General features: G+C 41.1%; 1 protein-coding gene across 1 annotated transcript; it reads left to right on the top strand.

Moving 5' to 3' along the window:
- The first annotated feature begins 38 nt into the window (after positions 1-38).
- Positions 39-14,855, top strand: LOC105923069 (sodium/potassium-transporting ATPase subunit alpha-1). The gene is given in 23 exon segments (NM_001310013.1): positions 39-105; positions 388-498; positions 4,095-4,154; positions 5,451-5,552; positions 5,659-5,760; positions 5,850-5,963; positions 6,088-6,222; positions 7,009-7,126; positions 7,265-7,533; positions 7,621-7,929; positions 8,222-8,356; positions 9,643-9,835; positions 9,922-10,097; positions 10,182-10,318; positions 10,696-10,846; positions 10,930-11,098; positions 11,180-11,334; positions 11,416-11,539; positions 11,639-11,784; positions 11,879-12,009; positions 12,476-12,577; positions 13,395-13,486; positions 14,658-14,855. Coding segments are annotated over 23 exon segments (3,072 nt in total). The 5' UTR covers positions 39-93; the 3' UTR covers positions 14,687-14,855.

The following is a 14,855-nucleotide window of genomic DNA, read 5'->3' as shown; positions in this document are numbered from 1 at the left end:
TGAGAGAAGGAGTGTGGGAACCAGAAAGAGGCGGAGTGGGGAAGTTTTGAAAAAGAAAATTGGATTGACTGCTCTCAGAGCTACTCTGTAATCATGGGGCTCGGAGTGAGTATTTCAGCTTTCTCATTTTTTGATCTTGTTCGGGTTGAGCATGCGTTATAAAAAATAAATAGCAAAGGTTTACAGCTCAGGATTGTGAGATAATTTTGTAATCTGCTATTTCTACAGCAAGTAAATGATTAACGCAAGTTTTGCAGCTTGTTTGGACAGCAAATAGAGGAATACTCTGCGCTTCCTTGTGAAAATCAAGCCAATGCCTCAGAGCTGACTTCCCACATGTGCCCAGTCTTATTCAGGGACTTGTTTTTGTCTCACTTCCCAATCCAGAAAGGGAAAGATGATTACAAGCCGGCTGCAACGTCGGAACCCAGTGATAAAAAAAGCAAGAAAGAGAAACAGAAGAAGGATATGGACGAGCTGAAAAAAGAAGTGGATCTTGTGAGTATACTGCCTCGGATCAGGTCACTTTCTTGTTTTCTGCTAAAGAAAAGGAGCCTGTCACAGCAATGATCGGTTACGGCTGACACAAACCCCACCAGCATCACATGAGACGTCTGCCCCACATGTTGTAAAGATGTTATTAAAGACTTCTAAGCTATAATCAACTTCTGACACATGCTTTCACTTGGTCTGTTTACGGACCTCTAAAGAAGGGCCACTTTTGCACACAAAAAAACAAACAATTTATCTTAACTTTTTCTTCTTCTCTGTTAATCTTGCCCTCCAGTCCTGGATAAAGTTAGGTTTTAAAAGGGCGTGCAGTTCAGAGTAACGGTCAGTGACGGTTGGCCAATTTCCGCTGGTGTCAGCTTTTATCTCAAGTCCTTTCAGCAAGGTCAAAAAGGAAGTTAAACTTCAGGACTGACTAACTGAGAGGGTATGGTTAGCTTCACAAAACTGTTATAGATTTTGAAAGTATGGCAATGGAATTTTAAAGACAGAAGTGAAATAGTTTTGCAAGTTTCAACCCTTTTGCCAAAAATCCTAAAGGTGACTGGACTGTTGTGTCCTTGACAAGGTCAGGCAGCAAGGAGAATACAACCCGGTCAAAGCACTTGACCTCTCATTACAGCTCAATATTTTCTCTAATTTTGCAAATTTGTGAAAGTTTGTTAGATCTTAAAAGTTGACCAATGAAGTCAATTGATGCAGTTTTGTAAAAAATGTCCAAATCTGTCGTGCCAACTCAAACATCAAACGTTGGCCACTTGACCTTATTTAGCTCAGAAAAATACAATAAAAAGTTAACTATTTTACCTACTTTTTAATGTGTTTAGTCTAGACAAACTCTTTAAAAGCTATTATGCCATTTCATTCACCCCAAACAAAATTGGACATCAGATATCTTCATTTAGATTAGTTATCCCCTTGCAATTCTAAACCAAATGTTCAGGTTAATTAAATGGAAGGCAATGTGGTATTTTTTATCTGTTTGGTATCCAACGCTAATCCTTTCTGCAGGTGTCGTTCTAAATTAAAAGGTAATAAAACTTCCATAATGGTGACACATTAATGGTTATTGTCCTTTGAACATCTAAGCTAGAGCTCAAAGTCCTGCCACAGCTGAAGGACATCTAATGTCATAGCAACCCTACCGCCGATCTCCCGTGATCTCTCGAATCTAGCATATCATTTACTGCAATTAACGCCAGGCCCTGTCTTTAATGTGCCACAAAGATGCAGAAACAATTTCAGTCCAAATAAAAAGGCTTTTGAAGGATTTACCACCATGTATTAGTGACTTGAGGGCTTCAGAATTGATCTGTGCTTAGATAATGACGGCTTATCGAGCAGTGATGAAATAGTAGTAAAAGCACAGATGGGTCTCTAGAGAACAAATCTAGCTGACATGTTAATGATTATTGCCCAGTCATACAATTAACTTGCGGCATCAAAGTCCAACTAAAGACAATAGAGGCTATTCCCATAGCAACATTATGCAACCTTTGATTTGGCTATATGCACCAAAGTCTAAAGGGGAAAAGGCTGAATGCTAAATATAGAATTGGTTCTGTTTCATGTATTTAACCAGCCATAGGAATTTCCAACCCCCAATTTAACGGAGAGCTTGTGGTTGCCCATCCAAATAATGTCAAAATGTGGCCAAAACATGAAAGTGAGGCAAGAAATGTCCTCAGCCGGCCTGTCGGGGAAAAAAAAGCAGCACTTCTTTGGAGCATGTGATGCCATATTATCCATAGCACATTTGGCACGCTTGCTTATGATAATGCCAAATGGTGATGCGGATGGGAAGGACAGTGCAATTATTCCCATTTTCTTCTTCTTTTGGGAAGGCACATAAATGTGATAGGACCTGAGTCCTCGAGTTGCAGATAAGCAGTTTTAAACTTTTGTGATTGAATCAATACAATAGAAATGTACCTTTCAACTAGTGAATGGAAGATTAAAACAGCCCTGCCTTTGTTTATTCAAAGTTCAACCATTACATAGGATGTTGATTAAACATAATGCTAATTATTGATCAGAGTTCTGCACTCAGGGCTGCAGGCTGCAAGAGTGGTCACGGCTCGCATGTTGTGCAGAACCATACTATTGCCATTAATAATTGACACTGAAATGGTCCATTTTGGCACGTAAGTCATAAATTTGTCTTCTACAGTTAGTGTTGCATACACCTAGGTAATCATCATAGAACACGTTATAAATAGTAAGAGCAAGCCAGAGACCATGCTGCTCTGCATTCTAAAGCTTCAAATTAGCAACTTTATTAAGTTCACGTCTTCATGAATAGAATGAGCTGCTTCCTTTTACTTAAAAAGAAAAGAAACAACTTTCATTAGCAGACAAGGTTCCATTCAGACAACACCTGGATAGTGCTTTGTGAGAGACTTCATTTTTGAGTAGAGGTATTGTGCCATTCTGATCGTGAGATCTCTTGGCACAGTGATTAATCATTGATGAGAGGGCTGAACAAGAGTCGTCAAAGCTTACTTTTTTGTGCAGAAACAAAACTTTAGCTACAACAATGGGCAGAGCTAGCCCGTAGTGTAATGCCATTGCTGTAGTTTAGTTTACTAATAATCAGCTGGCTGTTTGAAAACCCTTATTTTAACCAAAATGGTAACACTTTGCAGGAGAAAATGTAGCTCTTGAGACTATTAACGTTACATTTAACAGATTCAAACCAGCTAATTATTGAATGAGCTATTTGGAACTTTTTATTTGGATGACCAGAGATGATTGCTATCATTGTTAAAAAGTTAAAACCTTGTTGTTTGGTGCTTATAGTTTAGGTTCATAGGCCTGTGTTACTCACACATTGTTCCTTTAATAAACTGAAATAGCAATAAAAGTGAAAAAATGAAGGTGCCATAATGCTACGGAAAGAAATGTTGGCTGTTGTTTCTTCAGTGGTGTTTTCAGCATTGACACATGGATGATGTCAGCATATCGCCACACAAAGCAGTGTGGGCATCTGGACTCAGGGTGTTTCGTGAAGACAATACCTGATTTTTGTCTCACAGAGCAACAAAGATGCAAGGTGGGAGTCAGATATGATTTCAGTTCATCCAAATTACATTGGAGGAATTTCTTTTCATTCATCCGCTGTGGGTGCTTTTGGAAGAAGAAAAAGTCCATGTGGGCACATAAATATAAGAAACCACAGTTTGATGAAACTTTTTTCCAAATATGGGTTTGAAATAGTGGAGGAACTAGAAGTCAGCCAAATGATTAGACTCTCAATAAGAAACATCAGCCCATCAGTGAGGTGTTCATTTGCTGCTAGTCCATGCCCTGCAGCTCGTGTGTGACAGCAAGTTCTCAGTCCTCTGCAGACTAGTTTTGCTTAAATATTTTACTAATCTTGAAATTACTGTAGGCTTCCACATAGACCCATAATCCCGATTATTTGGGTGACTCTGCACTGTCATCTTTATGTTCAACAGTGGACAAGTAAACACATTCTTTAATCCTCAAAGGAGATAATATCTGTGGTTTTAAAATGACAGGGATTTCAGCTTGTTTGACACAATGTCTGTCAATCTTATTCTCTCCTCTTTCTGGCACCATAGGATGATCACAAACTGACATTGGATGAACTTCACAGAAAATATGGCACGGACCTATCAAGGGTGAGTTCTCTACACGCACAGGATTTATTGTGATTCACAGAGGTAGATAAGGCCAGAGTAAAAGCTCCAGGCAGAAGCTCACAGACAGACACTGCCAAAGCACTCTGTCATATAATTATCCTGCAGGGTAGTGATGTGGTGCATGGGCAGAAGATTTAGTAAAGTGTCTATTAACCCAAATGATAGAATGGTTTTTGCAGTGGGATTAGTGGCATTGCACAAAAAAATTGAAATCTTGCTGCTACATGTCGCACCCTTAGATTTTTCATGGTCTAAATCATAGGTGTCTAAACTTTTCATCATGTGTTCCAAAATTGTCATGTCAAAAGTACTCAAGGGCCAAGACAATGTAAATGAAAGACAAAAGACAAAATAATATTCCAAAATAATCTGTTGTGATTTTTTTCCTTTTACCAGGTCCACAAATTATGATCATGCACTATTTTCATTAAACAAATTTGTGAGATGTTATGTTCGAAAGTGATGTCTAAATCGTTACAAATTCTAAATTTGGAAGGGGTTTTGTATCTTTTCTCATGGTAAAAGATAGCCATCCATTTTGCAAATTCTTTTGGAACTTTTGGTCTCTGCAATAGGAACAGGACTTAAATCAGTCTTTCTTTTATTTCATTGTATTTAGCCAATGAAAAAAAATATTCGAAAGCCAATTTTGGTACACTAAAGTCTTCATTTGAGTAAAAGTCATTGAACAAATGCGGTCCTACTTATAGTATGAAATATAAAATACTTTGTTTTGTGCCTAACATTTTCAGTTGTAACTTATTTGTAACAATTGCGCATTAAGAATAAAAAGGCCTCCTTTTGCATTACTCACATCTGCTGATGTGTCAAATAATTGTCCAATTGCAGTTGGGGGGGGCCGCACAAAATCAGTACGGGGGCGAGAAATGACCCACGGGCCACACTTTAGACACCCCTGGTTTATATTGTGCAATATATATACGACAATACGACTCCACAGAGGCTAAAATGCTTCACTCTTCAGGATAAACTGTTGAAATTTGATCCGTCTGAGTTTTCCTCAAAACAAAGACCTCATTTATACAGGTACACATTCCTTAACTACTTGTCTGACCATATCTGTTTTGAGAAACTTCCAGTTAACTTCCTCACCTGACTAGGCAAAGAAAATGTGACCTTGGTGAAAGAGCACACTGCTCCAACCAGAAACTAAAGCCATCATCTTTGTTTACAGTATACATCATATCTGTATATCAATCTACCAAAGAGATTTGAAGGTCTTAAACCAACTAACTTCATTGTATGTTTGTCTAGGGTCTTTCTTCCACCAGAGCAAAAGAGATTCTAGCCCGAGATGGTCCAAATGCCCTGACACCTCCTCCAACCACACCTGAATGGGTGAAGTTCTGCAAGCAGGTAAGGACTAACAGGGCGGGAAAAATTTGAATTAATGCAAATTTATCGTGGATGAGCTGCACATGGCAGAAAAGGATCAGTAGTTTGAATGTTCTCTCTCTTCCAGCTATTTGGTGGTTTCTCCATGCTGCTATGGATTGGTGCGATCCTCTGCTTCCTTGCTTATGGTATTCAGGCCGCTTCAGAAGACGAACCAGCAAACGATAACGTAAGAGGGTCACTAGTGCTGCAGTTAACTGCAGGTCATTTCCTAATTCTCCAGAAACAAAGTGAAAAGCCCTGTCTTTCTTCCTCCAGTTGTATTTGGGTATTGTCCTGTCTGCTGTCGTCATCATCACTGGTTGCTTCTCCTACTACCAAGAAGCCAAGAGCTCCAAGATCATGGAGTCCTTTAAGAATCTGGTCCCACAGGTGAGACGTCCCTGCCTCCACAGGCCTGAATTGTCACTGCTCACTAGAACCAAGACCTGTTTGCCTCATGGATGCTTGTTGTTAAAGTCCCCATCTCCCTTTTCCACTTTCTTTGATTTCATAGCAAGCCCTGGTGGTACGTGACGGGGAGAAGAAGAGCATCAATGCAGAGGAGGTGGTGGCCGGTGATTTGGTAGAGGTGAAAGGTGGAGACAGGATTCCTGCTGATCTCAGGATCATCTCTTCTCATGGCTGCAAGGTCTGCATCATCAATCAGCCAGAGTCTTGGGTCCTCTCTCATGCACTCTCTTTTCAACTCAGGTTTTCTATTTGGTTTCAATGTGAGGACTGATAGAAGACGATTCTATTGTGGCTGGACAATTTCCATGTCGATTCAGCCCCCTGTTTTGGATCAGTAACTTGTTTAAAGACCTATGACAACCCATTTTCAGTTATGTTGTAGAGTTAACCACATTATAATTATATTTGAAATAGCCTTGGTATTTCAGAGAGCTCATAATACCTTCTGTTTAATAAGGTTCCAGTAGCCTTTGACAGTCCCGAAGCATAACAGATTGGCCACGAGGTGCCCACTGTCCTCACTGGATGTCATTGTTCATCTTGTTTTGTTTGTTAGCTTCAGGAGGTGTACATGTAAATCTTTGAACCTTTGCTTTAAGAAGATACAGACATGTTTAAACAGGTATCTATTTTCTTGTGGCCATTTCCTGATTTATAAGGATGAACACACATTCATTTGCCTTACTTGAATGACATGATCTCATGTATTTCCCATTTTGAAGAGTAGCTGTAAGAACTAGGCCTCTGTGACATGCCATAGTTATTCCATAGGAAGAAGACATATATTTCTAATTAGAAGCTCTTAAAATCCTCAGAAATACAGAAAAACTTAAGTTTCATTTATTTTACAGGAATTTTAAGTCCTAATAACATAGCCTCAATTTTGTAAAAGAAAACCAAACGAAAGTCCCAAATTCATCATGGTCGTTCCTCTCTCACCCTCTTTTTATTCCTTTTTTTTCAGGTGGACAACTCCTCCCTCACTGGTGAATCAGAGCCCCAGACCCGTTCCCCAGACTTCACCAACGACAACCCACTGGAGACCAGGAACATTGCTTTCTTCTCCACCAACTGTATTGAAGGTACCGATGAAGCCCTCAGAATCGTAACCCTATATTAATGATGCAAGTGGGATTTTGGGGGATATGTAAGATTCAGAGACATCATGAAAAGTAGCTGTTCAACACCCTTAAAATATCACATCCCTTCTTGATGTTCAGGAACTGCCAGAGGAATTGTCATTAACACCGGAGACCGTACTGTAATGGGTCGTATTGCCACCTTAGCTTCCAGTCTGGATGGTGGAAAAACTCCCATTGCCAAAGAGATCGAGCACTTCATTCACATCATCACTGGCGTGGCCGTCTTTCTGGGTGTTTCTTTCTTCATCCTCTCCCTCATCCTTGGTTATGGATGGCTGGAGGCTGTCATCTTTCTCATTGGTATCATTGTAGCTAATGTGCCAGAAGGTCTCCTGGCTACTGTCACTGTGAGTCTTGAAGTCCTTAATCTCATGTTCTTAGTCTACAAAGATTTTAGAAGATTTGGTCTGTAAAGAGTGGAGTTTTGTTTTCAGGTGTGTCTGACGCTGACTGCCAAGCGTATGGCCAAGAAGAACTGCCTGGTGAAGAACCTGGAAGCCGTCGAGACCCTGGGCTCCACCTCCACCATCTGCTCGGACAAGACCGGCACCCTCACCCAGAACAGGATGACCGTGGCCCACATGTGGTTCGACAACCAGATCCATGAAGCCGACACCACAGAGAACCAGAGCGGCACCTCCTTTGACAGGAGCTCCTCCACCTGGGCGGCTCTGGCCAGAATCGCTGGACTCTGTAACAGAGCCGTCTTCCTGGCTGAGCAGAACAACGTTCCTATTCTGAAGGTGAAAACCTCGTGTAGCAGATCTCTGAGCCTTGGTGCCTTTGTTGAATTTAATCCAGCAGCACATACAGATGCATTTTCAGAGATAGTGTGACAAAGTGGGATGTTATGAATTGACAAGAGCCTTCTATGATCCAACAAACTGGTAGAGCAGCCAGATTTCACAAAAAATGTCATTGAAAGCATTTAGTATTATTAAGGTTCATTTCAGAAATGTGTACCAGTAAAACGAATGCTAATTGTGTGATTAATATAATTGATACATATGCTTGTTGTTTTACTTGAACCCACAGAGAGATGTGGCCGGTGACGCCTCAGAAGCTGCCTTGCTCAAGTGTATTGAGCTCTGCTGTGGCTCCGTTAAGGACATGAGAGAAAAGTACCCCAAGGTTGCTGAGATTCCATTTAATTCCACCAACAAATACCAGGTAAACAATCTATGGGGTCTAGATTATTTAATTGTGATTTAAATTAAGTTGCCTTGTTTCAACATTCTTAAACATTTTCACTGTTTTCTATGTTAAAACCAAAGGAATTTTACTGGGATTTGTTACCAGACACCAACACAAATTAAAAAAATATTATAAAATGAAAACAAAAAGATCAAGCACAGTCAGCTTGGATGGAGAGCATCTGTAGCCTATATATCAGTTATCAAGTTTTGCCACTGACTGTTAATTGGATTAATGTCTGGACTTTGACTAGGCCATTCAAAGTCATTAAAATGCCTTAAACAATTCCTTTGCCGCTCTGGTTGTATGTTTAAGGTCATTGTCTCCCTTGTTTATTTCCTTGTGTCCATTCTTCACTTTCCATCTCTTCTTCTTCTTCTTCTTCTTTCTTTTCACCAGTGCTTATCCATCCTACCTCATTTTTTGCATTGCATGCCTCTGTAATATATTGTGTCCTTCCATTTTTCCTTCCCTGCCTGTGACTTTCCTTCTTCAGTGTCCCTCTTGTCTCTTTCATTCCTTTATTCTTTATATTTTCCATTTCTGTCTTCCATCCTTTCTTGCGTCTATCCTTCTCTACTTCTGTTCTTCAGCATTTCTTTACTTGCTTTCTACCTTCATTCGCTCGTTATGTTATTTCTTCCATTCTACATTGTGTCCTTTCTTCATCCTTTTTTTTTTGTTTTTGTCCTTCCTTCCTTCCTTGTGTTATTTCATCTGTTTTTATTTGTTCATTCCATCTATCTTTGTGTCTATCTGTCCTTCCTATCAGTCTGTTCTTTTTACAGATTCCACATGTAAAGCCTGGCCACTGTATACATATCTGTCAGTCTAGAATATTTAAAAAACTTATATCATATTATGTGTTACTTTGTGTTGGTCTAGCAGCACATACGATCCATATAAAATATATGCCTGTGGAAATCCTCAGTTATCTGGGTCATCGCAACAGCAAACCAAATGCGAGCCACCAGAACTGACAAAGACTCCTGGATAGGTGCCGAAATGTTTTCAGAAAGAACTGAACAAAAGTCCGGTTGTCTCCAATTTAAGCCTGTTTGCATATAAAATACACTGTTTGTGGTTGTAGAACAACAAAATGTGAAAAGGTTTAAGGGGTACTGACTTCCCTTTTGCCCCCTAGTGGTCAACCCTATTATCAACATCATCCTGCTGTTTATTATTATGGTTATTAATTGTTTTATTGACTTTTGCTTACATCTGTGGTGGCTCTTGGATTCAGCTTTTTTCTTTTCCAACAGCTGTCCATCCACAAGAACGCTACTCCTGGAGAAACCAAGCATCTGCTGGTGATGAAGGGAGCCCCAGAGAGGATTCTGGATCGATGCTCCACCATCGTGTTGCAAGGCAAAGAGCAGCCTCTGGACGATGAGATGAAAGATTCTTTCCAGAATGCGTATGTGGAGCTGGGAGGACTTGGAGAGAGAGTTCTTGGTATAACACAGATCAAGACTGTTAAAATTCTTTCTAAACATCACCCAGGAGAAAATTGTTAACATTAACATTTTTGTTTTATTTAGGTTTCTGTCATTTCCACCTGCCTGACGACCAGTTTCCTGAGGGCTTTGCTTTTGACACTGACGAAGTGAACTTCCCCACTGAAAACCTGTGTTTCATCGGCCTCATGGCCATGATCGACCCTCCCCGTGCTGCTGTGCCTGACGCTGTAGGCAAATGCAGGAGCGCAGGGATCAAGGTGCTTTAAATCAACTTTTTTGATGCCTTCAGGTGAGAAAAGGAGCTGTAGCTTTAGTGTTTCTTTTAATCTCCTTCCTCTCAGGTGATCATGGTGACTGGTGACCATCCCATCACTGCCAAGGCCATTGCTAAAGGCGTAGGCATCATCTCTGAAGGCAACGAGACTGTTGAGGACATTGCTGCCCGCCTGAATGTCCCTATTTCAGAAGTCAACCCCAGGTCAGTCTCCTCATCAAAGCCTTATTTAATTAACATTCCACTTGTTGCTCGTTTTGGTCTTAGATCAGCACAAAGAGCCCAATCATCAAATTATAGCACTGCTGACTAACAAAGCTGTGCAACCCGCTTAGCCAATAAGGCTTTTACCATTGATGCATGGCAAGGCAAATAAATTTTATTGTGGCTCTGAGCTCATTACTTTGCTGCCGCTTTGTCAGCAAGATCAGAAGATCAGCAATGTATGCATGTATTACAATCATTGTTGGAGCTTTTTGCAGAGTTCAACAGAGTACAAATCTGCAATATCCTATTTGTTTCTGTCATTAGAACTCAGATTTTAGCCAACATGCACATGCTTGTTGCAATTTGTTCAATAGGGATGCCAAAGCTTGCGTCGTTCATGGTGGTGAGCTCAAAGACTTGACATCAGACCAGCTTGACGAGATCCTGAAGCACCATACAGAAATTGTCTTTGCCAGAACCTCCCCGCAGCAGAAGCTGATCATTGTGGAAGGCTGCCAGAGACAGGTGAGCGTCAGCGGGCTAAAGATGTCAGAGAAACCATCTCTAACGGTTGTGCATGTTTTAACAGCTCTCTGCTGCCTCTGCAGGGAGCCATCGTGGCCGTGACAGGGGATGGTGTAAACGACTCTCCTGCTCTGAAGAAAGCCGACATCGGTGTTGCCATGGGGATCGCTGGGTCTGACGTCTCCAAGCAGGCGGCTGACATGATCCTGCTGGACGACAACTTTGCCTCCATTGTTACAGGAGTGGAAGAAGGTAAGATGAAGATATGTAAATTTAGATCACATTTTTGTTTGTTCCAACCTGAAAATGTTCACCAGTATGCTGGTTGGTCAGGTCGTCTGATCTTTGACAACTTGAAGAAATCCATTGCCTACACCCTGACCAGTAACATCCCTGAGATCTCACCCTTCCTCCTCTTCATCATCGCCAACATCCCTCTGCCTCTGGGAACCGTCACCATCCTCTGTATCGATCTGGGAACTGACATGGTGAGGTCTTTGAGAATTTTGCTGGTCTGATGAGATCGAACCAATTACTTTAGGAGTTACAGATGACTTCTTCTTTCCCAGGTTCCTGCCATCTCCTTAGCTTATGAAGCTGCTGAGAGCGACATCATGAAGAGACAGCCTAGGAACCCAAAAACCGACAAGCTGGTGAACGAGAGGCTTATTAGCATGGCATATGGACAAATTGGTAATAACCTGAATAGCTTGGCATATTTGTGAAACAGGAGACTTTATCTGCGTAAGGACATGCAATTTCAATAGTTTCCCCCCTCCCCCCTCCCATAAGGCATGATGCAGGCCACAGCTGGGTTCTTCACATACTTTGTGATCTTGGCTGAAAATGGCTTCCTCCCCATGGACCTTTTGGGAATCAGAGTCTTATGGGACGACAAATATGTAAATGACCTGGAAGACAGCTACGGACAGCAGTGGGTCAGTCTCCCCTTATGATGCTTTCCTTATCTTTTTTTCTACATGCTTGGAGCTTACTTTCATAGGTTCTTCCTTCCTTCCCTGTATCCTCCAGACATACGAGAGAAGAAAGATCATCGAGTTCACCTGCCACACAGCTTTTTTCTCCAGTATTGTAATAGTCCAGTGGGCCGATCTGATTATCTGCAAGACCAGGAGGAACTCTATTGTGCAGCAAGGAATGAAGTATGTACAAAAGAGAAATGATTTTGCATCTATCATCCATTATCTAACACGGCTATCGCTTGTGGGGTCGCGAGGGGTGCTGGTGCCAATCTCCAGCTGACAATGGGCGAAGGGCGGGGTACACCCTGGACAGGTCGTCAGTCTATCGCAGGGTAACACAGAGACAAACAGGACAAACAACCATTCTCGCATCCAAGTGTTTAGCTGTTACTTGAGGGATCTCCCAAGGCTCAGTTCATGGCCTTGTCTGGCTTTACTCCTATGTGTACCTTCTGACAGTCATTGCAACAGAAGACAACCATATATAGTTGAAATATTATTATCGCTTGTTCCTGAATCTGTTAGGTGTTTGCTCAACTGCCTAGATTATATAAAGGTGTGTCAGAGTTTAGTACAGTTAAACTAGGACGAAAGGGTATAAAGGCCTTTGCTTATTTTACATTGAGTATCATTTTTCTCCTAACAGGAACCGCATCCTAATATTTGGACTCTTTGAGGAGACAGCTCTTGCTGCTTTCCTGTCATACTGTCCAGGCATGGATGTCGCCCTCAGAATGTACCCTCTCAAGTGAGTAGAACACACACCTACACAGTTCTTCATTCAAAAATTCTGCTCTATTCATTCATACACCCATGCACCGTTTGTCAATGAAAATGTGGTATTAGGTGAAAGGTAAGGCAGTTTTTCTGCTAAATTCTGCTTTCAGAGGTTTTCTTGTTTTCCAATCCATATAGAAAGCACTTTGAAGAAGCTTGTTTTCCGGTGCTGGATTTAAGCATAGAGCTGTTGCTTTTTTTTTCTTTGATATCTTCATAAAGACAAGTGGCTATTATCTCCTGGCTCAAATAATTTCCACTTCAGAGGCAGAATGAAGAGCTTTAGTTCTAATGAGATTCTTAGAGGAAAAAACAGAAACCAGGGACGATGCATCAGGCTCATTAGCTCATGAGTTAAACTCACTCCTTCATATTGCTTAGTTTCCTCTCATTTTTCTTTCTTCCTTCCTTCACAGCTTTATCCAATTTTGAATGCATTCTTGTTTCTCTTTTCAGGCCTTGCACCTTTTCCAGATCAAACTCCTTGTTTAGATATACATCTGCATCCCAGTGGGCTTTATTTGCATTAAGGACTGTGCATTAGCAGTGTCAGGCCCAGGATGCTCCACTTTTGCTTTAGTCTTCGTTATACGAGCTGCTCCAGCCACAAAAAGCTTTTGAAGGGCTTTTAGAAAAACTTCAGTGAGCCATAATAGGTAAAACAAAGCTTTCCAACAGGCTGCAGACAGGCTGAAGAGGAGTGCTCTTGTCCTCCGTTGTGTGTGTGTTTTCTTTGTTTTGTTACATTCCTGTTTTAATTCTCGCTCTATGTTCATCCAATATCTCAGGCCTGCTTGGTGGTTCTGTGCCTTCCCATACTCCCTACTCATCTTCCTCTATGATGAAGCCAGAAGGTATATCCTTAGACGCAACCCAGGAGGTACGACTTTTACTTCTTTCCCTTATCAATTATCAATTTTTGAGATTAACAAATGGACTCATTGTATATTATTTACCTCAGACAGAAAAAAAAATGTAGATCAGTATGAGAAGGAATTCCAGCTGCCTGTGTTTGTGCAGTTTCTATTTCTGGCTCTGTAGCTGGGTCTAATGTTGCAGCCACAACTGCGTCCCCATACAGACAACTAAACTGCGGCCAGATGGCAGCCGGCCTATGGGAGTTGAACCCCCAACCCTGCCACTGTTAATGCCTCGTTCCACCGAAGAGGCTCACTGAGTCTCCGTTCCGATTGAGCTACTTTTGTTTTTATTGGTTCCTTTGTGTGTCTGTTAGAGTCGCTACATCTGAGCCCCGCAGCACAGATCACTGAATGCGCCACTGCCCATCCAAGGCCAATAATTCCTTACCACCACACAGATAAAAACATGTTTTCTTACAACTTCTGCTTCCTGTGAGGGATGTATTTTAACAGAAGCTGTCTGTGGCTCCAGAGAGTCATTTATTTTTCATATTCTGACAACACTCTTAAAACTGTAAACTTTTGTTTATTTTCACCACTCCCTGGTAAAGCAGCTGGTGCAATCATGAACACACATAAGCATTAAAACCTACTGACCAAATGAGGAAATTTTGTTAAAATGTCACTTTAAAGTGTAATTTGACCCTCCTCTCCTCTTCTAGTGTGTATTTTTGTGAGATCAGACCAATCTAGTCACTTCCTTTTTAAACTTCACTTCCATCCATCCATTTCTAACACGTCTTTTACTTGTGGGGTTGCGAGGGGTACTGGTGCCTATCTCTAGCTGTCAATGGGCGGGAGGCGGGGTACACCCTGGACAGGTCGCCAGTCTATCACAGTCCTTTTTTAAATAATGATGAATATTTAACTTGCTGTATCCTCAAAAGACCACAAGGATAACATCATCATAAAGGTTATGACTACGTTGTCTCTAATTTTGGACATGATTTGCTCCACAGTCAGGTTTTAATTCTTTGAATCACTGCCATTCAGCATGAAGGATGAAATCATTCTGTTGGCTTCTTTCAGATTCATCCAGTTTGTCCTCTTGTTGTTCATCTCTCACTGTAAAACAGAAATTATTAAAAGCGCAAACAAGCCTTTGTTAATTATGTCTATTTTATTTTTCAGGTTGGGTGGAGTTGGAGACATACTACTGAGTCAGCCCAGAAGAAGGAAGTGCATTTCATTGTTATTTGCTGCCATGTTACATATTTGTTTGAAATGCCAAAGCCAGAAAACACAAAAGAAAAGCAAGCATGGATAAATTAAGTGCATCTTAATTTATTTGTCATTCACAATAAAATGTGTCCACAACGTTGTACCCTG

This window comes from Fundulus heteroclitus, chromosome 24 (assembly GCF_011125445.2).
Source record: "Fundulus heteroclitus isolate FHET01 chromosome 24, MU-UCD_Fhet_4.1, whole genome shotgun sequence".
Classification (NCBI taxonomy): Eukaryota; Metazoa; Chordata; class Actinopteri; order Cyprinodontiformes; family Fundulidae; genus Fundulus; species Fundulus heteroclitus.
The sequence above is the reverse complement of the archived record's forward strand: the minus strand, read 5'-3'. Positions and strand labels throughout refer to the sequence as shown.